This window comes from Syngnathoides biaculeatus, chromosome 10, assembly GCF_019802595.1.
Source record: "Syngnathoides biaculeatus isolate LvHL_M chromosome 10, ASM1980259v1, whole genome shotgun sequence".
NCBI lineage: Eukaryota > Metazoa > Chordata > Actinopteri > Syngnathiformes > Syngnathidae > Syngnathoides > Syngnathoides biaculeatus.
This window is the reverse complement of record NC_084649.1, coordinates 9,049,988-9,076,557: the sequence shown is the minus strand read 5'-3', so window position 1 is coordinate 9,076,557 and position 26,570 is coordinate 9,049,988. Positions and strand designations below refer to the sequence as shown.

Here is a 26,570-nt window from a genome sequence, read left to right as displayed (position 1 = left end):
TATATTTGGACAGTTTTTTTTTGTTAGTTAGCAGGCTACTTCCGTGTTCATGGAGAATTGGGTAGACATGAATAGATGGGCAGGGTTCAATCAGTTACACTGAAGTGGGGAAACAGTTCCATTGTGATTGAATTGTAAAATGAGCTTCATACTCACATTTTTATATGGTTGTACAGCAAAATATAACAGATTATATCTTGGAACACATGCTACCCTTCCATAGAGTTTAATGATAATTTGATTAGATACGGTACAAGCTGTAAAAAAAATAATAGTATAATTATAACTAACCAACCAACAAACAACAATTCGATCAATGGTTAAATACGTTTGTTGAAATGATTCAAATTGTGAGAAGCTGGCATAACACTAAATCCTCACCCAAACCCTTTTCTTTATACTTCACTTTCCAGTTTCATTACGATGTACAGAGAGACATGCAAACGATTGTTTACAAAACAAATTGACATTCAGGGCAGGGCATTCTTGTTTTGATGCACTCTGAATGAACGTGATGCAGACTCAATGAGGAAACTGTGATGGCTACGTTAGCCCACACTGCTTTGCTCGGAATCACACTGTAGACTGAGAAGCTTCTCCATCTTGGCCATTTCCACTTCAGGACCTTCGGGGAGTTCTTGACCCTTCTTGCCCTGAACAAACACACACACACACACACACACACACACACACACACACATGCATGTACGCATGCATTATTTATTTGACCTTTGCTGAGTTAACACAAAAAGAGATGTCAAACCCACTGAAGCTGGCGGCATTTAATATAGTGAGAACAACAACAAAACATAAGATGGATTGACACTGCAAACGGAACATATAAACAAATATTACATGGATTTGGAGTTGAAAAACACTGGCCAAGTCAGTTTATTCCCTGGATTGGCCCTGGCCATTGTTTGTCTTCATCTGCCTATATTACTGGAAAGGGTTTATGTTTTGTGTGTGCGGGTGCATGTGTGTGCTAAAGTGCTGTTCAATGATTGCCTTCTCTGAAGCTCAAAATTTAAACCATAATAAAGAAAAGAGCACAGATATTATTCAACATTAATCTAAAACCAATCTTATCCTAATACTGTACATCATACGAGGGGAAAACAATGAGACAGACAAAAAAAAAAGACATATTAGCATATTAGAATATCCCCTCCTTCCATTCTAATACATTATTACAGCAAACTCCACCTCCTCAAAACAGCTTTGTAAAATATTGATAATTATCAATTTATCTTGGTTGACTTCATCAACACCGCCATGGCCACATGTACTATTCCAATATTGTGCCAGTATTTGTCTTTACTTCTTTATTATTGTCACTCTCATCATTCCTAACAAACAGCATGACAAATAATATCCTGAACACTTCAATATGGACAGCCTTCAATTGTGAACATCAGCTGATGTAACCGCAGTCCTCCAGCTCAGATCAATATAGTAGATAATTAGATTATAAAAGACACTTTGCAAACATCATTAAACACTCATTTTCATTCATTGAATCACCTTGTTAAACTCAACTAATATGTGTCTGAATTACATACCCTATATATCAGACATTTTCCGTGACACCCTAAAATTTTTCTTCTATCCAGCAGGTCATTGCTATTTTATCTTTGTGCTAATTTTTGAGGGTGTCTCTGTTAATGTTAGTCGTATACAGTATTGTTGATAATATTTACAACGGGCGCATGTGTCTGATGGCCATTTGTCACTCTAAGGTCCAACGGAATTGGCAGTGGTGTTGAACTTTGTAATTATGTCCCAAATGTATTCTCAAGAACTACAATATATCTTGACGGTGATGTGCCACCGGGCCTCTGCGTGTGTGTATGTGTGTGTGTGTACATGAGTATGGATATGTTTATGCTGTATCCAGTGCTTAAGTTTATATGTATGGCCCACAATGGAGTGTAAAATGCACAATACATTAAGATCATAATAATTGAAACTGTTTTCATTGCACCACCAATAAGCAATTCTGCAAGTTCCTCCTTGATAAAGGCATTTATGGCTGGTAACGAAATCAAAATAAATTGGACTTCGTTTTAGTTTTTAAATTGTGTATTTAAGGGAGTCTACTTTGGATTCTAAAGGGTTTAAGCGATTTACACATTCTGAGATTAAGCTATTCTGACATTTTCTCTTTTTATTGTAGGACTATGGAAAACATTTGCATTAAAAAATATAAACCAAAATAAACTTTAACCGAAGGCATACTTAAAACATCTGACGTACTATATGCAATTTGAAAATATTTCAAGGTATGCAAGTTTTAACAGTGTTTATTAAAGCTCAACTGGCACCCAAATATACATTTTAAAATAGATATTGTTATGAAAACTACATATAATATTATTCGCTTCAATGTCTATACGAAAAAAAAATGAGTGGAGAGCGTGTCATTCATGCGCAACATTGTGGAAGTCTTACTTGACATCCCAGTGGCGGCCCTACTGCCTGCAACATCATTTCCAGCTGTCACACTGGGACAGTCGCCATTGAGAAGATGCTGTGCCACCTGCTATGGCAGATGAACAAGAGAGATTTGCGGATTTTTCTAACACCCCTTCTGAGACTGAAGCTCTGTTTTGAAGAAGAGAGTGAAGCGACCGGGGCCATTATACCACGTTGTTTCGAGCCTTATTTAGACGATATGCGGCTCACTTCTAACTAACAACAGATTCCCGACAGACGGACGAGGAACCCGAAGAAATACTCAAAATGACAGGGCTATAATTGTTAGATTTCCTAACTCTTTTACAAGCCTTGTGTATGTAGTTTACTCAGGAGGACCCATGGCGGGCGAAGTAACTACTTCAGGGGTGCCCAGAAGCCGGAGGGGGGTGGAGCTCGTTTTTCCTTTCTGCACACACCCACACCATCTCCCCGCCCCATCCATCTACACATCGGGACTAAAGCCGGCGAACAACAACAAAGCCAGCGGACAACAACGCCGGCCATCAAACATCGACACATTTAGCACCCCTGACTTACGTACTTTGAAGTTGAAGTCTGAAGTTGTTATGATGCAGGTTTTTGGAATAAGGATTCTTCTTACCTTTGGCTTCTTGCGAAGGTTAGGGGACAGTTTCAGGCTGATGACTGAGCCTCGGTCATCTCCCACGATGATAATGGGATGGACAGGATTAAATTCAATGTGAGTCAGTTTGGTCTTATTTTTTGCCACCACTGGCTGCTGGCAGATAGCCTGATATTTGTTGATGCTCAGGTCAAAAACATGTACCTGAAAAAGATGTCCGAACACAATGTATATAACGTTAAGTACATATGCACATCTAGTTTTTGAGATATACCATGGTTGCGTGTAAGGAAGCAGTGGCCTCACCAGAGATGGGCAGAGCGAATTGTGCATTTTGTATTATTTGTGAAGCCTGTCATGGCTATTTGTACTGTAGGAATATGTTCATCATGGCAAACTATGTCCTGTAAAGTTTACATAACCAAGGACTGGGGAGAGAATGCAATGGAAACACGGCTCTAGACGAACAGAAACCATCATTATGAAATGTCAGCCCTTCTAACCTGCCAAGAAAATTCCCCATTGTTTTTGTTAGGGTTGTGCTAAAGCTAACGAGGCACTGAGAGTCTTGCATGAAGCTGTGAGCGAGTTACAGACGGTGACCCTGTGGTGGCAGGAGGACTTTAACGAGAGGAGCATTAAAAACAAAGTTCCAAAATGAAAGAACACAGAATGACCAAGGTTTTCCATTGTGCTTATTTAAGCGTGTCACATTTCCCCTCTTCTTTGTCACATTCACAGTGCCACACTATGATCATGTGACACTATTTTCAGTATGTGGCTGATTTAGCTGCAGTATCACCATCCCAACAACACACCTTGTGATGGAAATACAATCCAGTTATAATCCAAAATGCAGTGGACTGAACTGTGTTGTTTGGGAGAAACACCGTTCAAGTGTCGTTGCAATGGTTGACACCACATAGGTAGTACGTGGTGTCATCCACTTTACAGCCCACTCCTTCAAGCCAGCTGATAACTGGCTGCTGGGGTCACTAGTGTCCTCACTTACTGTGAGTGAATACTGGCCGCACACAAAGCGACACAGTCATCACTTGTAAATACTGATCTGCGTGACTTTCTGCACCCTGCCTTTAATTGGCCGTGGACTACAGTGAGTTTAGCTCTCGGGCAATTGTTTAAATGTCAGTGATTAATTGATTGCTCATGTATTTATCAACCTTGTAATTTTCATTATAACTACAAGACAAATGTGTTTTTATGAAATCTGCAGATATACTGATTAGAGACAATAGCAAAATTTCACTCATTAGATTTTGAGTTTTTTCTTTATTTGGACCTAAGCATGATACAGCATGTTTTACACCATGCACCCACAAGTATTCTCACTGATACCGGCTGTCACTACTAGATAAAGAAAACTTTGTTAACTTTGGACATGCAAGATATGTGACTCTCAAAGGTAAAGTGGAAAGAGTAAATCACATTTTCTGGGAGGAATAATTTCACTTGGGCAGGCTAATAATTCATCTTGATATGACAATTCCCCAAAATTCAGCTATGATGTGAAGTCCCCCCAACACGCACACAAAATGAAGTAGAAACATTATGTGTTAGCAGAGCACATTATTTTTCCACATACCAAGCCCCCAGACACTTTGTTATCCTCACAAACATGATTGCAGATAGCGGCAGTCTAAATGCGTCAAATGGATGTCACAGAAAAGACAAATATCATGCGTGAATATGGTGATATTATGTATTGCAACTAAGTGTAAATGATCGAGTTTTGCGTAAATAAAGGATGACTTTCTCTTATTGCATCAAAATCTCTGCAACTGCTAGAGGAGGACATTGTGCGCCCAGTTACAATTTGAAATCACATGTGACATTTCTGTCAAAAAGTGACGTTTACAGATCTAATCATTGGCTTAGAGTTTGCAATCACAGGCCAAAATGTTCACTTTCTTAATATCAGTTTGGGCAATTAAAAAAAAAGAAAGTGGATCAACGATAATGACTTTGATCCACCACAGTTTAATCCTCATTTTAATCACGCAAGGTATTTATTTTTTGGTAACAGTTTGACTGTCATGTTTCAAATGACTTCTTAAGAATTGATCAGCCTTTTTGCTCACATTCCACTTGAGACTCAAATGCTCATTTCCTTGTTTTATTGGCTGCTTTATTAAATGGAGCACATCATCACTATGACAAAAAAGAACCAGTTGAAGGTGTGTGGGGAGAATAATTAGTACGCGCTGATCAATGACCCTTTGGAGAGTACAAGAATTCTGTCCCAATGAGAAAAATGCATCATTAAGCTGCAGTTTCCACTGACCCGACCGTAGGTAAAATGGCACCAGGATGGGGAGTAATGGCAAATGTGACCCCAAGGAAATAAGGTTTGTGATAGAGAAAAAGTTGAACATTGCTGTTTTATGTTTCATTTCCCATGTAGTCATTTTTAAATTATGTGACCACACTTATTTGGCAAGTAAGCAAAACACAGTGATATAGTAGTGGTAGTATTGAAACGCCAAAGAAGAACCATTGAAATTTAATACGAAGCTTTAGACAGCGTAGTTTCAGCTGTCATTAGTATTACACGGTTGATGGTTTTGATTTTTTTTGCTTAGCTCGCCAAGAAACAACACTGGCACACTTTGATATACAAGGTCATTTTGTACAGATTACTCACTTGCATTTGTTCTAAACTTGTTCCTGTACAATGTAACTACAATCTTAGATCCCGTCATTGTCTGCACTTAATGGTACCTTCAGTGCAGACTGAGGGTGGAGAGAGCTGTCAGTTTTACTAGGTATGGTCCATAGTCCTGGAATGACCTCCAAACACACCTAACCCTAAACTCAATCTTTACACCAGGGGTGTTCAACTCATTTTTGTCACGCGCCACATTGTAGTAACAGTTTCCCTTCGAGGGCCGTTATGACTGAAACCATAAAAATCTTTAATTGCCCCATCATATTTACTCATGAAATTTATGAACTAGTTTTGAAATCAGAAGTCCAGGGTAATGGGTTTTTCAACCGTTGTTCATGTTTGGTAATACAAAAATGCTTACAATAGCTCAATGTTCAATCATTTAACAAGTTGAAATTTTGGGACACATTTTCACAAGTATCATGGAAGTTAACACACATGAGTTGCCTTTGCAGGCCACATAAAACCATATGGCCTTCGGGCCTCGTCTTTGACAGCTGTGCTTCATATCTTCATCTCTATGCCCAGTTTCAAACTAAAGATAGCAGCAACCAAGAATTGCTATAGAGCTTGTGCACCTATGCCATAAAATCACGTGACTTTTGTTTACCTCGCCATATTGCCGGTCAAGCTAAGCATTGCTCAATGCTAAGTCGGTTGGAGACGACACGGAAATATGTCTTATAGCACGATGCCCAGAGTCTTGACCGATACCGTCAGACATTTCAAAGGTTAAAATAAACAACAGTATGTGTAAGAATTAGATAAACTCAGCATAGAGGACCCGTATTTAATGCCGAAATCGTGTTTTTGCCGATAAGAAATCGAACTGTTAATTCGCTTCCGCTTGTCTTGGACATCTGGATATACACATGGATCTGGTGAGTAAGTCGTTGAGATGGTGAACACGGAAAAGTTTGAAAGCGCATAAAAGTCTGGATGCATATGAATACTTTGTTGCTGGATCTGTTCTCATCAGGACTAAATCCCACATAGTGACGGTTTTGACGGCTTGTGAACGCCAAAGTGTGTTCGGCGACACGTTGACCTTTGCCGGAATCCATCAATCTTTTCAGCTTTCAGATTTAGCTCAAATGAGCCAACATGGCATTATAAATACTTTTTGGTAATTTGATATTGAGAAGAATAATCCCTACCTGAAATGAAGCGATCGCTACACAGGCGTGTGAATTTTGGTTGGCCACCATCCATCATGTTTAATTGCTGAAATCCATCGATATTTACTGGTCTTTTCAGCTGGTATTCCTTAGAATGATCTCTTTGAATATCTGTCTCATCTGTTGTGACAACCAACAGCACAACAGGTCTCGGGCATTGTAAATATCCTCCTCCGGTTCAATGTCTCCCACAATGTCGAGCAGCTCTGTTTGACCGGCAATATGACGCTGTGAAATGGTGACGTCACGTGCACGAGCTCTATTGCCCTATTGGTAATTTTAAAAATTTTATACTGTTTCTATATCTTATTGGTTTTTATGTGTTTATAATTTATGAATTTATACTCAATTCTTTTATGGTCTTTGTCTGCCCAAAGTAAGAATGGTTTTACAAAACAGGAGTACTCTGTTGTGCAAGAATGCAATATATAATACCTGTACACCCAAGATGCCGCCTATCCACGTGGAGTGTCTCGGTTACATGCTCTCAAGTGCTGCCCATGTTTTGGTGTGTTTAGATCGTCTCTGGACTCACACATGGGAAAACTTACTAACCATCAGGGAGCCTACCTTGGACTTTCTTTCAACAACTAAATGCAAATCAAGCAAAAGGCGGCGCAAATGCTTCTATAGTAATGAAAAATGGTGCATGGACATTACACAACTCAGCAGACATTACAATCTGTTTTTAGAGCCACTGTTCTTCAACTGTAAGCCATTCTATTCAGCGCATGAGTTTGCCTCCTTTACCCTTACTGGCGAGTACTTTTCCCCTTAAGTTAACACAAATGCAGCACTGCTAACGCTTGCTGCGAGAGTCAATGAAATAGAGAAAAAAAAAACACCCAGACTCAGCCCTCATTATTCTCACAGCCAAACAACAAAAGATTAACAAAGCGGTGGGGCCTAGACCTCACTCAAGTCTTCACAGAGCTCTTCAACAGATCTCAGGAACTGTGTGAAGTACCATCCTGCTTCAAATGCTCCATCATCATCCCGATCATCAAGAAAACTGCAATTTCACGTCTGAATTACTACAGGCCTGTTGCCTTGAAATCTAATGTCATGAAGTCCTTTGAAAGAAACATGCTGGACCACCTCATGAGTGACACAGGCCCCTTACTGGACCCCTTGCAGTTTGCCTACTGAGCAAACAGGTCTGTGGGTGATGCAGTCAACATGGGACTGCACCTCATCCTAGAACACCTCGACAGCGAGGGGACCTAAGTGGGGATCCAGTTTGTGGACTTCAACATTCCGCACAACACCATCATCCCCGAACTCCTCTCCTCCAAGACTCTCTAATTCAGCATCACGCTTGCCATATGCCAGTGGATTTACAGCTTCCTGATGGGCAGGACACAGCAGGTGAGCCTGGGGGAAGCTACTTAATCGACACGCACCATCGGCACTGGGGCACCCCAAGGTTGTGTCATCTCCCTGCTGCTCTTCTCGCTCTACACAAATAAGTTCACCCGAATGCACGCCTCAAAGTTTTCAAGTTTGCAGGTGACACCACAGGTATCAGGCTCATCAAAGGTGGTGACAAGTTTGCATAGTGACAGGAAGTGAAGAGGCTGGAGGTTTGGTGTAGCCACCACAACCTGGAGCTAAACCCACTAAAGACAGTAGAGATGATCGTGGATCCTTCGCTACCCCTCATGCTGCCTCTCACATTGTCCATCTCCCTTGTGTGAAACGTTGAGACTTTCATGTTCCGGGGAATTACAGTCTCTCAGGACCTGAAGTGGAGATCAACAACAACTACATCCTCAAATAGTGCCAGCAGAGGATCTACTTCCTGAATCTTCTGAGGAAGCACGTCCTGCCACGGTAGCTGTTGAGAGTGTTCTACACAACGAACTGTCATTGAATCAGTACTCTGTACCTCCATCACAGTCTGCTTTGATGCTGCTACAAAAAAGGACAAACTCCAACTGCAACGGACACTCAAAACTGTTGAAAAGATTGTCGGTAGCCCCCTTCCCCCCTTGAGGACTTGCTTGCTGGCAGAACTAAGACAAGAGCATCAAAAATCCTTTTGGACCCTCCACATCCTGGTCACCAGCTCTTCCAGCACCTTCCCTTGGGTAGGTGCGACCAAATTATGGAAACTAGGTTTAGCAGATATTCCAACAGCTTTTTCCCCTCTTGAAATCAACTTCTTGGACAGCTAACTTAAAATTATAGTTTTATTGTTCTTTTCATTTTTATTTATTCATTTACTTAGTAGTTTATGATTATAACTATAATTTATATCAAATTGTTGGAAAAAAATTGTACCGTCATTGCAAGCGTGTGGTAGCTTTTTGTTGCTCAGTGACTCTTCTCCCAATTTCTTTATGTCTCAGATGTTTTCTCTGCCAACTGTCGGTTGTTGTCATACTGGAGCAGCTCCAGCTGCCGGAAACAGGTTCCTTGTGTGTTTTTGACATAACTGTCAAAATAAAGCTCATTCTGATTCTAGTAACAATGGTGACTGTAACTTGGTCACGTCAAACTGACTATGAAGCTAAGTAAACCACCCACAAAGATCACCATATTGCGACAAACATTAATCTATGAACATACATTCTTTCAGATATTAGTTTCAACAGGTTGATTATTGCCTTGTTGTTTATTTCCCCTTAAGATGATTCTTACCAATCCTTCTGTGGTGACAGCAGCAAAGACGGTGGAGGAGTACGGTGCCCAGGCTACATCACCAACTGGAGCTTTGAGCTCAAATGTGAACATGGGAGTGCTGGAAAAAACAAAAACAAAAGAAAAAAAAACATATGGACATAATAGACAAGCAATGTCAACAATCTCACTTCCTATTTAAGTTTTTTTTTTTAAATCAACATTGAGTAGAAGTGACCTCTCTTTAATCAGAATACGTCTACCATTCATCTATCCATTTTGTACCACTTTTCCGGGTCGGGTCGCGGGGGTAGTAGCTTCAGCAGGGATACCCAGACTTCCCTTTCCCCAGCCACTTCTTCCAGCTCTTCCACAGGGATCCCGACACGTTCCCAAGCCAGCCAAGAGACATAGTCTCCCCAGCGTGTCCTCGGTCGTCCCCGGGGTCTCTTTCCGGTGGGACATGCCCGGAACAACTCACCAGGGAGGCGTCTGGGAGGCATCCGGATCAGATCCCCAGCCACCTCATCTGGCTCCTCTCAATGCGGAGGAGTAGCGGCTCGACACTGAGCCCCTCCCGGATGAGTGAGCTTCTCACCCCATCTCTAAGTGAGAGCCCGGACACCCTGCGGAGGAAACTCATTTCGGCCTCTTGTATCCGGGATCTTGTTCTTTCGGTCACGACCGTAGCTCGTGCCCATAGGTGAGGGTAGGAACATAGATCGACTGGTAAATTGAGATCTTCGCCTTTCAACTTAGCTCCCTCTTTACCACAACGGACCGATGCAAAGTCCGCATCACTGCAGACACTACACTGATCCGTCTGTCAATCTCCCGCACCATTGTTCCCTTACTTGTGAACAAGACCCCAAGATACTTGAACTCCTCCACTTGGCGCAGGATCTCATCCCTGACCCGGAGAGGGGACGCCACGCTTTTCCGACTGAGAACCATGGTCTCAGATTTGGAGGTGCTGATTCTCAACGGAGCCGCTTCACACTCGGCTGCAAACCGCTCCAGTGAGAGCTGGAGATCACGGCTTGATAAAGCCAACAGAGCCACATCATCTGTAAAGAGCAGAGATGTGATGCTGAGGCCACCAAACCGGACACCCTCTATGCCTCGGCTGCGCCTAGAGATTCTGTCGATGAAAGTCATGAACAAAATCGATGACAAAGGGTAGCCTCGGCGGTCCAACTATCAATCGAACCGAGTCCGACTTATTGGCGGCAATGCGGACCACCACCCCAGTCTGCCAATCCAGAAGCACTGTCCTCAATGTCCACGCAATGTTGCAGAGGCGTGTTCACCAGGACTGCCCCACAACATCCAGAGCCTTTAGGAACTCCGGGTGAATCTCATCCACCCCTTTGGCCCTGCCACCAAGGAGCTTTTTAACCACCTCGGTGACCTCAACCCCAGAGATGTGTGTTGGTGGAATTGAGGAGGTCTTCGAAGTATTCTCCCCACCGACTCACAACATCCCGAGTTGAGGTCAGCAACGCCCCATCTCCACCATCACAGTGTTGACGGTCTACTGTTTCCCCCTCCTGGGACACCAGACGGTGGACCAGAATTTCCTCGAAGCTGTGCTGAAGTCGTTCTTCATGGCCTTACCGAACTCCTCCCACGCCCGGGTTTTTGCATCAGTGACCACCGAAGCTGCATTCTGCTTGGCCAGCCGGTACCTATCATCTGCCTCGGGAGTCCCACAGCCCAAAAATGCCCAATAGGACTTCTTCTTCAGTTAGACACTTTCCCTCACTGTTGTTGTCCACCAACGTGTTCGTGGGTTACCCCCACAACAGACACCGACCACCTTTTGGTAACAGCTCTCAGCAATGGAACCAAGATCCAATTTTTGTACTCATCATAGGGGTTTTGGAGTCGTACTTTTTCTGGTCCCTCACATAGGACCTTTTTCCCATAGGTGACCCTACCAGGGGCATGAAGCCCCAGGGAACTTAGCTCCTAGGATCATGGAGACACACAAACCCCTCCACCACGATAAGGTGATGGCTCGAGGAGGGGTCTGCTGATCCCAGAAGTGAATTTGTTAAGTGAATTTAAAATATTTTAAAGGACATTACTAACTTTGTGTTTACAATTGAAAAATTTGTGGAAAAGGAGTTGACTGGGGATGGGTAAAACCAGGGATCTGAGACAAATTTTGGGTGGGGAGGTGAGTGGGCGGCAACAGCTATGCGATGAAATTCATACATGGAGAATATGTGGACAAGGCGGGTAAATTACTATTCAAATGTAATGTAAATGCAAGGGTCAGAATATTTGAAACAACCCAAAACATATTTTCAGGAAGTAGTACTAGTAATAATATTGATAATATGAATAGAATAAACATCTTAATGTTTTCATAATAAGTTGCAGCTTGTATTGTACGACTAAAAATGCAGCCCTATGGGGGCACAAACTAGTGCAATCTGTAGGCCGGTCCCAAGCCCGGATAAATGCAGAGGGTCGCGTCAGGAAGGGCATCCGGCGTAAAAACTGTGCCAAACAAATATGAGCGTTCATCTAAAGAATCCCATACCGGATCGGTCGTGGCCCGGGTTAACAACGCCCGCCCCCGGCACTGCTAACCTGCAGGGCGTCGGTGGAAATTCAGCTACTGTGGGTCGAAGACAAAGAAGAGGAGGAAACCGGATCCAGCGTCAGAAGAAAAAGAGGAATGCACAGAGCCTACAACTGAGTGTAGGGACTTTGAATGTTGGGACTATGACAGGAAAAGCACAGGAGTTGGTTGACATGATGATTAGGAGAAAGGTTGATATTCTGTGCATCCAAGAGAGCAGGTGGAAAGGTAGTAAGGCTAGAAGTTTGGGAGCAGGGTTTAAATTATTCTACCACGGAGTAGATGGGAAGAGAAATGGAGTAGTGGTTATTTTAAAGGAAGAGCTGGCTAAGAATGTCTTGGAGGTGAAAAGAGTATCAGATCGAGTGATGAGACTAAAATTTGAAATTGAGGGTGTTATGTATAATGTGGTTAGCGGCTATGCACCACAGGTAGGATGTGACCAAGAGTTGAAAGAGAAATTCTGGAAGGAACTAGATGAAGTAGTTCTGAGCATCCCAGACAGCGAGAGAGTTGTGATTGGTGCAGATTGTAATGGACATATTGGTAAAGGAAACAGGGGCGATGAAGAAGTGATGGGTAAGTACGGCATCCAGGAAAGGAACTTTGAAGGGCAGATGGTGGTGGACTTTGCAAAAAGGATGGAGATGGCTGTAGTGAACACTTATTTCCAGAAGAGGGAGGAACATATAGTGACCTACAAGAGCGGAGGTAGAACCACGCAGGTAGATTATATTTTGTGCAGACGATGTAATCTGAAGGAGGTTACTGACTGTAAAGTAGTGGTAGGGGAGAGTGTAGCTCGACAGCATAGGATGGTAGTATGTAGGATGATTCTGGTGGTGGGTAGGAAGATTAAGAAGACAAAGGTAGAGCAGAGAACCATGTGGTGGAAGCTGAAAAAGGAAGAATGTTGTGCAGCCTTCCGGAAAGAGGTGAGACAGGCTCTCGATGGACAACCGAAGCTCCCGGAAGACTGGACGACGACAGCCAAGGTGATCAGAGAGACAGGCAGGAGAGTACTTGGTGTGTCATCTGGTAGGAAAGGGGAGAAGGAGACTTGGTGGTGGAACCCCAAAATACAGGGAGTCATACAAGGAAAGAGATTAGCGAAGAAGAAGTGGGATACTGAGAGGACTGAGGAGAGGCGAAAGGAGTACATCGAGATGCGACGTAGGGCAAAGGTAGAGGTGGCAAAGGCTAAACAAGAGGCATATGAAGACATGTACACCAGGTTGGACACGAAAGAAGGAGAAAAGGATCTCTACAGGTTGGCCAGACAGAGGGATAGAGATGGGAAGGATGTGCAGCAGGTCAGGGTGATTAAGGATAGAGATGGAAATGTGTTGACTGGTGCCGGTAGTGTACTAAATAGATGGAAAGAATACTTTGAGAAGTTGATGAATGAAGAAAATGAGAGAGAAGGAAGAGTTGAAGAGGCAAGAGTGAAGGACCAGGAAGTGGAAATGATTACTAAGGGGGAAGTCAGAAAGGCACTACAAAGGATGAAAACTGGAAAGGCAGTTGGTCCTGATGACATACCGGTAGAGGTATGGAAGCAATTTGGAGAGATGGCTGTGGAGTTTTTGACCAACTTATTCAACAGAATACTAGCGGGCGAAAAGATGCCTGAAGAATGGAGGAAAAGTGTTCTAGTTCCCATTTTTAAGAACAAAGGGGATGTTCAGAGCTGTGGGAACTATAGAGGAATAAAGTTGATGAGCCACACAATGAAGTTATGGGAAAGAGTAGTGGAGGCTAGACTCAGGACAGAAGTAAGTATCTGCGAGCAACAGTATGGTTTCATGCCTAGAAAGAGTACCACAGATGCATTATTTACCTTGAGGATGCTCGTGGAAAAGTACAGAGAAGGTCAGAAGGAGCTACATTGCGTCTTTGTGGATCTAGAGAAAGCCTATGACAGAGTACCAAGAGAGGAACTGTGGTACTGCATGCGTAAGTCTGGTGTGGCAGAGATGTATGTTAAAATAGTACAGGACATGTATGATGGCAGCAGAACAATGGTGAGGTGTGCCTTAGGTGTGACAGAGGAATTTAAGGTGGAGGTGGGACTGCATCAGGGATCAGCTCTGAGCCCCTTCCTGTTTGCAGTGGTAATGGATAGGCTGACAGATGAGGTTAGACTGGAATCCCCTTGGACCATGATGTTCGCAGATGATATTGTCATATGCAGTGAAAGCAGGGAGCATGCAGAGGAACAATTGGAAAGATGGAGACATGCACTGGAAAGGAGAGGAATGAAGATTAGCCGAAGTAAAACAGAATATATGTGCGTGAATGAGAAAAGTGGAGGGGGAAGAGTGAGGCTACAGGGAGAAGAGATAGCGAGGGTCGACGACTTCAAATACTTGGGGTCAACAATACAGAGCAATGGAGAGTGTGGTCAGGAAGTGAAGAAACGGGTCCAAGCAGGTTGGAACAGCTGGCGAAAGGTGTCTGGTGTGTTATGTGACAGAAGAGTGTCTGCTAGGATGAAGGGCAAAGTTTACAAAACAGTGGTGAGGCCGGCCATGATGTACGGATTAGAGACAGTGGCACTGAAGAAACAACAGGAAGCTGAACTGGAGGTGGCAGAAATGAAGATGTTGAGGTTCTCGCTCGGAGTGACCAGGTTGGATAGGATTAGAAATGAGCTCATTAGAGGGACAGCCAAAGCTGGATGTTTTGGAGACAAGATTCGAGAGAGCAGACTTCGATGGTTTGGACATGTTCAGAGGCGTGAGAGTGAGTATATTGGTAGAAGGATGCTGAGGATGGAGCTCCCAGGCAAAAGAGCGAGAGGAAGACCAAAGAGAAGGTTTATGGATGTGGTGAGGGAAGACATGAGGGCAGTTGGGGTTACAGAGGAAGATGCAGGAGATAGGCTAAGATGGCAAAAGATGACACGCTGTGGCGACCCCTAACGGGACAAGCCGAAAGGAAAAGAAGAAGAAGAAGAAGAATTGTACGACTAAAGGTATTCAAACTCACTCACATTTTTCAACTCCTAGGTAACTCTAACTTAAGTATAAAAGTTTTAAAATTAAAGTGGAATAAATAAAGATTGTTGGGCTCATCCGAGTGATAAAGCACTATACCCTTAAAGCCAGGTCCATTGATTTTACGCAGGCCCCCCTGCCCTCCAAAGATGATTTTACAATGTAACATTAAAAAATAAAAAACAATTAATAACAGAAAATTTAAAAAAATCCAGTCGAATTTTGATTTCAAACGATGCACTGTAATTGGTACAAAATGGAGTGGATTGCTGAATAGCTGACTATCAAAGACAATCATTGTGTTAAAAATGAAGCGTTTTTTTTTCTTTTTTTTTTTTTTTTAAATATATTTTTATCTTGCATCCATCATTTGTCTTACTTGACAGTATGGTCCCAGATCTTGATGGTCCAGTCGGAGCTGCATGAGATGAAAACCTTTGGGTGGTAAGGATTCCACTTTACTGCATCCACTGCCATATTGTGGGCAGCGTATGTCTCCAGGAACTGGCTTGAATAATTCTTGGAGCACTAGGGAATCGTAACAAAATCAACAATGAATTGTCAACAATGATAGTCTAAACATCTAAAGTGGTACAGAAAATAGAATGCAATAAAATAAAATATAATAGAATTAATAATCCTGCAATGAGGAAAAAAAATGACAACAGCAGTGTGACAACTGTACATGAACAAATATACAGTATATTATATCAGGGGTGTCATACTCATTTTTGTTGCGGGCCACACTATAGTTATGGTTTCCCTGGGTGGGCGTTTCGTTCCTTTCAGCTTGTCCCGTTAGGGGTCACCACAGCGTACCATCTTTTTCCATACAAACCACATAATCTCCTGCATCTTCCTCTCGAACACCAAGTGCCCTCATATCTTCCCTCACAGCATCCATCAACCTTCTCTTTGGTCTTCCTCACCCTCTTTTGCCTGGCAGCTCCATCCTAAGCACCCTTCTACCAATATACTCACTCTCTCGTCTCTGAACATGTCCAAACCATCTAAGTCTGCTCTTTCGAATCTTGTCTCAAAAACATCCAACTTTGGCTGTCCCTCTGATGAGCTCATTTTTAATCCTATCCAATCTGCTCACTCCTAGAGAGAACCTCAACATCTTCATTTCCAGCACCTCCAGCTCTGCTTCCTGTTGTCTCCTGTCACCGTCTCTAATCTGTACATCATGGATTGCCATACTACTGCCTTCCTGTGGAACCATTAAGATGTATCATCGCATCATCATAACAGGACTTATATAGTGGAACCTCAGTTTTGTCACTCCACACAAGAATTTGAACCCCACTCCTCATAACTGTGAGGCCAACGCTCTAACCAGTTGCTCCTCCCAAAGCAAATCAAAAAAAAAAACAATGACACGATCTAGAAGTAATGTATTTAATATAAGCAGTTGAGAGTGAGAAAAACCAGCAGTACAGTTCTATCAACTGTGGACCGACAACTATACAGCATGTTCGTTCACTCATTTTCTATAGCACTTTTCTTTTCCTCATCAGGATCACAACTAACTTTGGCGAAAGGGCAGGTGCACCCTGGACTGTTCTCCAGCAAATGGCAGGGCACATAGAAAAATATAAGTCTGTCCATTCTTGTTGAAATTCTATTTTGGGGATATATAAAAGAAAGACCAAGCTAAATCTTTATGTCAATTGTAAAAAAAGAAGAAATCCTTTATAGAGGAAAAGTACAATTAACACAAGATAATGTGGTTGCACAATTATGCACACCCTCTTTTTACCAGGGATGTGCCTGTGTACAGAATTGACACTGAATATTTAAAGGTCATGCCTATAAACATTGTAAAATAGATGTTGTAATGAAAAATACATATAACATTCTTCACTTCAATGTCCATACGAATAAATAAATGTGAGCGGAGAGCGCGTCTTGCATACGCAAAGTTGTGGAAGTCTCATTCGACATCCAAGTGGAAGCCATATTGCCTGCATCTTCTGTTCATTATATCACACTGGGATATTTGCTACAGAAAACACACTGTGCCTCCTACTATGGGACACGGAAGCACTTTTCAAAGAAGAGAACATATCACAATTGAGTGAAGTGACCGGGGAAATATTACCTTCTCGTTTTGAGCCATATTTAAATGATACACGAATCACTACTAACTAACAACAGACTCCCAGACAGTATGTATGAGCCAACCCAGCCGAGGCCGCGCCTCATCACACAAAACATCCACGGTGGGCGAGGTGCCGCCGAAGCTGTGCTTCATCCGCAGCGGATGAGGCGCTACTAAAGCTGTGCTCGGTGCCGACGGGTACATCGACACATTTAGCACCACTGATTTATGTGCGCAGATCTTTTGTTAAATTCTGAGAGGATTACGTCCCCCCCAAACTATATATATATATTTTTTAGTAGCTGTATACACACCTTGCTGTCATTTAAAACGCACGAAGCTCTCGTCCTTTGCACCCGTTATAATCCATTTTTCATGACGAACTGGGTCTTTTTGAAAAGTATGAAGAATAAATCCATCCTCCCGAGTCTTCGAACAATATCCAGCAATACAACGAGCCGACATTTGGCTAACACTAAGGAACAAAGAACTACATTCCAACAGGTAAAACAGGTACAAACATACGAGACCGCTTGAGTGGGCATCTGCTTCTAACGTCACTTCCTGCTTCTTCTCGAAAACAAATCCCTCGAGAGGATTTTCGTGGCGGGAGTGACAAAAAGCCATACATGTCAAATTCATGTTGTGTGGCGAAAAAACAGATGGGTCCATTCCGTCTGCCTTTTTTTCATAAATAACATACTAAAAATCATGCATTTCATGTCAGTGGACCTTTTCAGGATAATTTTCAGGATTCAAATGCTTTGAATGTCTCTCACCTGAAGATTAAGAAGATACCACAGACAAAAGATCAATGAAAACAGAACTGTAAAATTGTTGTTAGTTTTACAGAGGATAATAAAATCTGATGTGGTTGAAGAGTTGAAAAAGTCCAAGTTTGAGAATTTGTTTGTAGAGTTTGGATTAAATGTCTGATTGCAGTGACAAATAAAGTGCGTGGTCTGAGCCTAAATCAGTTTTATGGCTTGTGAGCACAGCTGCTGTATTTCAAGTCAGCGGCAGTTCAAAGACAGCCAAATCTCGCACGGTGGAAGGAATTTCAACATACCTTGTGTATCTTACCCACTTCAGTGCCAACAACGAAGAGAGAGTCGGTCTTTTTGTGGAAGTCAAAGGATATACCTCCAACTGTAGACAACAGGTATTTAGACAATCAATTCACAATGACACACTGGCCTGACTAATGAAAGTTAAAAGAAAAAAAACGTTGACAAAAAAAGTATACAATTTCTGGTGTGATTCAGTATTGCATCAAGAAAATAAGAAATCTCACCTGTGTTGCACTCACGCACACTCTGTGGGCCACCCAACACAGATTTATCCCTTCCAAGCCTGAGAACATCCGAGAAGAATAGCTCGTTCTGCAGGCATGCAAATACAATGTGATACACTTACAATGAGTGCCAAACGAATGTATTAGATCGCTAGACATAAAAGTGAAACAAGAGTTTATTGTTTAAAATATATTTAAACCTAGAGTGTACAACAATTACACAAATTATAATCTCGTTAGTTACTACAGTAATGCTGGTAATTTAGGGCCGCAGATGTGGTCGAATACATATGTTAGCACTGCATTGTGCATGGAAAATATAATTACTAAGTACGGTATATACTTGAACATATATGGGAAGACAGCAGTACAAGATAAAAAAAATATCATTGTAGTACTTGTTAAAAGATCAGAAGATGATGTAACCAGTAAAACATGGAAAAGGTGGAACTCACAAGTCTAACTTTGTCTTCAGATACTGTACCGAAGCCCTTTTGTGTCAGATATTATTCAAATTGATTCATCCTTGTAAATATGACAACCTACATTGTGTTAATGAGAAACATTGGACTGTGGTAGTTATACGTAGTATATCGTGTGCTCAAAACAAACCTTAATGAGTGTCCAAGACACAACACGGCCATCAGAGGACACAGAATAGAAATTGTGGTTGTTGTCCATGTCATCATTCTGCCATCGTACCTGATTGAAAAGTTGTAATTAATGGCAGTAAACACATTTAAATAAATCTAATATAGTATAGTGCAGTATATCAATCCATTTTCTATTCCAGTACTGCTTGTTCTTACGAGGGTCACAGGTAAACTGTAGCCTAATGCAGCTCACACAGGGTGAGAGGCTTGGTAAAGACTGAACTTTATGCATCTAGAGTATGTATATTTCCACTCTCATATACACTCAGTCTCTCTTTCACTCACACAGACACACACCACACACACACACACACACACACACACACACACACACACACATATTCTGTGCCATTTATTCTCACTAGGGTCACGGGCGAGCTGAAGCCTACTCCAACTGCCTTTGGTCGAGAGGTGGGGTACACCGTTAACTGGTTGCCAGCTTCCACATGGAAGACTACCAGCACAAGACTGGCCTATCAGACCCCCCCCACCCCCCTAAGAAATGTTACCCCTTGAAAAAGTGCGGTGCATTTTGAAGTGAAAAATATGACAACAGAAACCTCAGACTGTTGAGCAACTTAAGTTGTACAGCGAGCAAGAACGGAACCAAATCCAATGACAAAGCTTAAAAAATTAATGTCGTCGGTTTCCAAATGCTTGAAAGGAAAAGCTGATGTAATGCAGTGGTGCACCTGTTACAGCTTTTTTGGAATCTGTTGCAGGCATGAAATTCAAAATGAGTGAATGTTTCCTCCCCGAAACCCCAAAACAAAAAAACGTTTATCAGTTTGAACATTAAATCTTGCCTTTGTAGTTAATTCAATTCAATTACTCCCATAGGTAGAAAAGGATTTGCAAGTCATTGGATTGAGTTTTTTTTTTGCTGACATTTTACACAACATCCCAACTTCATTGGAAATGGAGTTTGTACTTTCTGTTAGTAACATAACATAACATCAAGTCGCATCAAACAACATAAATGAACACATCATCTATTATGTATTACCATATAATATATTATAAAAATAATCATATACATTAATATAATAGGCAGCACGGTGGATCAGTTTGTAGAGAACGGTGGATCAGTTTGTAGAGAGCTGGCCTCACAGTTCTGAGGACCCAGGTTCGATCCCGGCACCGCCTGTGTGGAGTTTGCATGTTCTCCCCGTGCCTACATGGGTTTCCTCCGGCCAGTTCGGTTTCCTCCCACATCCCAAAACATGCACCATTAATTAGACACTCTAAATTGCCCCTGGGGTGATTGCGAATGAGGTGGTTTGTCTCTATGTGCCCTGCAATTGGCTGGCAACCAGTTCAGGGTGTACCCCGCCTCCTGCCCATTGACAGCTGGGATAGGCTCTGGGACTCCCCGTGGCCCTCGTGAGGATAAGTGGCAAAGAAAATGGATGGATTAATATAATACCTCACCTGCCAGACAGGGTCTGTGTGCTTGCCAGTTTTCGCATTGCTCTTGTATTCAGGGTCCATTCCTTTCTTCTTCAAGTTGTACACAGACACACAGCCGTCATAGAAACCGACAGCCACCAGGTTGGAATGTTGCTTGTGAATGTCGAGGCTCAGCACACCAGAACCTGTAGGAAAGATGTACTCGGGGAAGGTAGAGTTCTTCAACGTGTAGAAGAGAAGCATCCCACGGCCTTGTTTGCTGAAGTCATCTGCAGGTAGAAAGGATATAGTAATGTTTTATACATTTATCTTAATAAACATGTATTCTTCTCAAAAAGTTTAATGATTTGATTATTTGCTCCCACTGACTTACATGATCCCAAGCCCACACCAAAAAGATCAGGATACTTCTCATTCCTGTGAAATTTGGTGCATTTATTATTAATCTTGAACTTTTCTAAATGGGTTGTGTCGTGTCGGTCTTTATCGGTGGGTCAACCAACCAGCAGATTGCAGTGACACACATCATTTTGGCTTTGTAATACTGGAACTTCCACAGGGGAAGTAGAGTACCCTCCTGCTCCCTAAATTCGTCTGCTGCATCCTCAAAGTATTTGAAATCTGAACGAGAACACATTTGGGGTGTAGAGTGTCACATTGGAATATCGGTGATCTTTTGAATCTCACATGATTAAAACAGCATTGGACCAAAATTACCTTGTGCTATGTCATTACATATATTCTGATTGACCATTCTTTCCAAAAGTGTGACCGCCGTAGCCATTTGGGTGATGTCATCACTCTGTAAGGATAAAACTATAATTGAGTACCCAAAATAAAACGTGTCTGACGGGGAAATTGTGTTTCCTGTAGCAGATTGAAGCAAGAAGAAACATCCTACTCTAGATTTGAGTGACAGGTGTGTCTGGATGGAATTAACAATTCATTGAGAACTATAATATAGTAATTTACAGGTATTAAACGCACACTGTACAAGACAATCAGGGAGATTGCACGTAGGCAGCGTTACCGGAGTCTCGTTTGGGATCTTCGTTTTGCTTTTGTCACTATCTTTCTTTGTTTGCAAGGCTCTCTGTTTGTCTTTTTCCATTTCTTGCTTCTGCAGCTCCTCCGCGTACGCATCATATATCTCCCACTGAAAAGACAAAAGAGGAGTCGAGCATTTATACCCATTTCCTGCCGCTGCAGCGGTATAGAAATCCGACAATCCACCACCTGACTAGCGGTGGCAGAATAGTTGCAGCGTGGAGGAGGTACAGTCTGGCAACTTCTTTCCTAAAGGAAAACATACTGTAACTGCATTTTGATGAATTACACTCTACACTGTATTTTATTTTACACAATGTGGAAGAGTGTGTGTGTGTGTTTGAAATTATTTCCTACCCGCAGTGCATTATTGAGTGTCTGTGAGGCCCTTTCAATGAAGTTGAACTGGTTTGTACATTTTGGATCCTGATTGTTTGTTTTGGAGGCAACACTGCCTGGTCTCTCGTCTTCGTTAGCCTCGTCGTCCTCCTCACCTCCGTCAGCGGATGCATCCCACATGGAAAAACAACAAAGGTTTTCTCGTTAAACCCACATTGGTGACTCTACAACTGGGTGGTTTTTTTTCTCAACAAACTTTACCAATGTTTCTGGTTTGTCGTGATCCAGTTCTGCTTCAATATCAACTGATCGTGTCTCTGCACACAATCAAGAAGCAAATCATGATACCTTAAATGCAAAGTGGACCTTTTGTTTAGTAAATTCCACAACATGTTGTTAGTGACACTTGGTGGCACCAAGTAGAAACTACACTAAAATTCTGTCCACGGTCTACACAAACATACAGAACAATGCCTGCAGTTATAATAACACAGAAACAGGGGATAGAACAGAAAAGATAAATTTCTGTATAAAACAAAAAAGTGGGTGTTATTAAGTACCTTCTGTGAGGTCTTCACTGGCTGCCAGCCTGCGAGCCTCATCTGAGTCCTGATGAATGAGAGAATCTTCCAGGACAAAGTGAACAGCCATATGATCAACAACACTGGTCAGCTTGAAAGCACCTTCCTGGAAAATATATCTCAAAGTATTACCAAGAATAAGGATTCCCGTTCAAGGTCATTAAATGGGCAAGAGGTGAGTCATCTGATTGTTATGATATTGCATAGCTGTGATTCATAGCATATCAATACAATCAGAGACAGTGCAAATATCCTCCCAGCCTTGGGGGGAAGACAAAGCAGACAAATGACAAGGCAGAACTCAGATAACTCAGATTACTTCTTGCCGACTCATCAGTTTGTATGGCGACTGGTCCACTCACAAAACAAAAACAGGCACAATCAAACTCAGACATTTCTTCCCCCAAAACCAAATGACTGCGCTCAAGATTTATAGACTGGGAATAATACACATTTGGTATTTTATATCCATCCATTTTCTTAGCCGCTTATCCTCACAAGGGTCACGGGGGTGCTGCAGCCTATCCCAGCTGTCAATGGGCAGGAGGCAGGCTGCACCCCGAACTGGTTGCCAGCCAATTGCAGGGCATATCAAGACAAACAAGCACACTCACAATCACACCTAGGGGCAATTTAGAGTGTCCAATTACTGTTGCATGTTTTTGGGATCTGGGAGAAAACCGGAGTGCACAAAGAAAACCCATGCAAGCACAGGGAGAACATGCAAACTCCACACAGGCAGGTCTGGGAATTAACCTGGAACCTCAGAACTGTGACGCCAACACGTTCCAGCTGAGCCACCCTGGCTGGTACTTTATAGTGACGACTTATTTTGTCAATTCATATATTGCCTTCTAAGTTTTTTCCTTTAAATTGGATCTATGATTTTTTTGTCTTTTATACCCCAACCATGTTATTGGGGCACTAAACTCATTTTGTTGTACTTGTTGTAATATAATGACAGTAAAGGCTGTGGGATCCTAATTTTTGTAAAGACCAATGTATGCAATGGATGTTTCTACCAAAACAAATTTTTTGAATGTCAAAGATGAAATGTTCCATTGATCTAAGGGTGCTTTACAATATTGTCATGAAGATTGTCATGGTCCTGCCGGTCCAGCCCTGGCTGTGCGGGTGCCCGCACATTCGCGCTGATTGGGAGGCGGACACCTGCGCCCCATGCTGGCTGATTGGCCCCGGTATATATAGGACCATGGGAGCGACTGGTCGGGCGCCAGATCATCGCAACTCATGCCCCGTTCCAGCACTCCCATATCTCTGATCGTATTCCCGTGTGTACCGACCTCCGCCTGTTCTCCGACCAACCCTGTAAGCCTGACACCCCTTGATACTCCTGCCTGCTTTGATTGTTCCCCCGTGTACCTATGCCCGACGTCCTGACTACCGCTGCTGCACCTGACTGCCTGCCAGATCCCCGATCTTGGAATAATAAACATTTTTCACGAATTACATCTGCGTCTTCCGACTCCTGCATTTGGGTCCTACCTCCGTCTCGATGGGTAATGACAAAGATGCTTAGTTATGCTTTTTCAAACTTCATTTTTGTCAGTTTTAAGGCCTTGATTTTAGCACTAACTACAAGAAAAAAACATTTGCTAGCACAATACATATGTCTCATACATTTACATTGTTACAATGATACAGTGCTTACCTTGAAGCTGTATCGGACAATATTATGTGGGGCGTGTGGATTTTTTGCGGTCAGAATCCTGGTGACGTCTTCTTTCAGCTCCTGTTATGTTTATATAGAAACAAACAGATAGAACATGGCACAACACTAAGTTGTGGGATAACTCATTATACAAATGTGATATGACGAAATAATGATGAATATTATTTCAGTATGAGCTCTCTCTTACAGCTTCAGTCAGAACCAGTTGGTCAGTGGGTTTGGTGAGTTTACCGTGGGCCCGTTCTTCCCAGGCGTAATCACGACAGTCGTCGTCCTCATCCTGCAACGTTGTGTGCAGTTTCAGGTTAGATATATTTCTTTCACAATTTCTTTTCAAATAATAATAATGACTATTTTTATGAATTAGTTTTTTTTTAATGTGACTCACCTTTCGCTTATTGGTAGCTTTTTGTGACTTTGTACCGATAACCTTCTGAACAGTGCAACACAAAAAATAAAGTTATGGGAATACAGGTGATAGTTACATTTGCACAGTATAAAAACAGAATTATTTTAATGTAATTGCAAACAATATGACTTAGTCTTGTGGCTCAGTGAATAAACTTAAGTGATCTGTTTACCTTTTTCTCATTAAAATAATTCCATGTCAACTATGATAATTATTTTTACCTTTTTCCCAGGTACTGCAACATTATTGGCCGGCATCGTCAGAGAATGTGAACTTTTGAAGAAAACTACAGAGGAACTTTCCAGCATGTGACGACAGGCTTGGCTTGCTTGTTGTATATCAGTTGCCGAGACAACCACCAGTGGCAATAAACCTTCTTCGATTGTCCACGTGGCAGCTTGCAAACAACGCTTGGTGTGCATTACTGCCACTCGTGGATAATACCTCTGCTTGGCCCGCTTAAGTTATCCTCAAAATAAACATGGTTCAATCATGGTGGACCGCAATTACCATATTTGAGCTAAATTATTGCAGTAGCAAATACATCCCACCAGCATCCGAGCCTTTAATTGTGTACCTGTCGTGGTTTCACAATTTCTTTGCAACTGAGAATGACAGTGCTGTACAGAAGTAAATAGACACCCACCAATGAGGTGCAAAACCTCGAGTTTCCTTCCAGGACATTTTGGCATATAGTATTATAAAATAGTCTCCCAAAAGTATTTTTCCAAGAAATTCATGTTGTTATGTTGTAGAAAGTAGTCCAAAAAAATTTAAAGTCTCGTAAACATTCAACATACAAATTGCTGACCTGATTAGATGTAGAGGAAAGCTTCTCATCCTTTATCGTTATTGTTTTTACCATCACATTTTTTCCCATTATTATTCCATTATTAGATGGCAAAGTGGCCCAGCTGGAAAGTGTTGCCCTCACAGTTCTGAGGACCCGGGGTCAATCCCAACCCTCCCTGTGTAGAGTTTGCATGTTCTCCCAGTGCATGCGTGGGTTTTCTCCGGCCACTCGAGTTTCTTCCCACATCCCAAAAACATGCAACATTAATTGGGCACTCTAAATTGCCCCAGGTGTGATTGTGAGTGCGGCTGTTTGTCTCTATGTGCCCTGTGATTGGCTGGCAACTAGTTCAGGGTGTACCCTGCCTCCTGCCTGTCCTTTATGACAGCTGTGATAGGCTCCAGCAATCCCCCGACCCTCGTGAGGATAAGCGGCTCAGAAAATGGTTGGATGGATATTCCATTATTCATTCTTTCCCCAAAAATTAGATAAACTGAAAATAATATTTGCTTTTCCAATGCATTTTTGTAACAGATCTTTTTCACAGAACTTTGCCTTTCATTCAGGTGAACATTAGCTCAGTTTGAACTTTATAGGAGCTCATCTTGTTACGACTCCAATAATTATCCAGGCAGTTGCAGAATTGTATATACAGGGTGTGGTAAGAGTCACTCTACACTTTCTTTCTTCCATTGCTCCAATATGGTGGAGTTGAAACAATTCTGCAAATAATTATTCCAGAGCGATGTGAAAGAACCATCACCAATTATCGCAAATGCTTGATTTTAGTTATTGTTGCCAAGGGTGGCAAAACCCATTATTTGGTTTGTTATTAGGTTAGGGGCAATTACTTTTTCACAGATAAATTGAAGGTTTTTGATTTTTTTGTGCCTTAATAAATTGGATTGTCATTTGAAAACTGGATTTTGTATTTCCGTGGGTTGTCTCTAAGTGATACTAAATTGGTTTGATGATTTGAAACCTTTGTGTGATAGACATGCAAAAAAAAGGAAAAGAAAAGAAATCAAGAAGGGGGTGAATACTTTATCACGGCATTGTATGGCAATGGTCTCATGTCTGAATAATACTTGAAATAGAAAAAATGGAA

General features: G+C 42.1%; 1 protein-coding gene and 1 long non-coding RNA gene across 9 annotated transcripts; one reads left to right on the top strand and one right to left on the bottom strand.

Moving 5' to 3' along the window:
* Positions 1-25,689, bottom strand: LOC133507111 (dynein axonemal intermediate chain 1-like). Of its 8 annotated transcripts, none has more exons than XM_061831792.1 (21): positions 25,481-25,689; positions 24,649-24,693; positions 24,448-24,540; positions 24,240-24,320; positions 22,547-22,673; positions 22,249-22,303; positions 22,005-22,161; positions 21,837-21,896; positions 21,631-21,756; positions 21,318-21,402; positions 21,104-21,221; positions 20,974-21,017; positions 20,622-20,869; positions 19,150-19,239; positions 18,538-18,625; positions 18,313-18,392; positions 15,519-15,667; positions 9,569-9,668; positions 3,080-3,265; positions 2,452-2,542; positions 1-653 (listed from the first exon to the last, which is right to left on the bottom strand). In XM_061831792.1, the coding sequence occupies exons 1-21, from the start codon at positions 25,547-25,549 to the stop codon at positions 619-621; spliced, it is 2,127 nt and encodes a 708-aa protein (XP_061687776.1). In that variant the 5' UTR covers positions 25,550-25,689; the 3' UTR covers positions 1-618. The 8 variants fall into 8 exon arrangements, 5 of the variants coding, with proteins under 5 accessions (XP_061687776.1, XP_061687774.1, XP_061687771.1 ...); XM_061831790.1 differs by lacking the exon at positions 25,481-25,689 and adding an exon at positions 24,891-25,091 and having other exon boundaries at positions 22,005-22,136; positions 22,248-22,303; XM_061831787.1 differs by lacking the exon at positions 25,481-25,689 and adding an exon at positions 24,891-25,091.
* Positions 23,815-25,031, top strand: LOC133507113 (uncharacterized). Its single transcript, XR_009796749.1, has 3 exons — positions 23,815-24,087; positions 24,450-24,564; positions 24,902-25,031. It is a non-coding gene; the product is annotated as an uncharacterized LOC133507113 (long non-coding RNA).
* Positions 25,690-26,570: the final 881 nt, after the last annotated feature.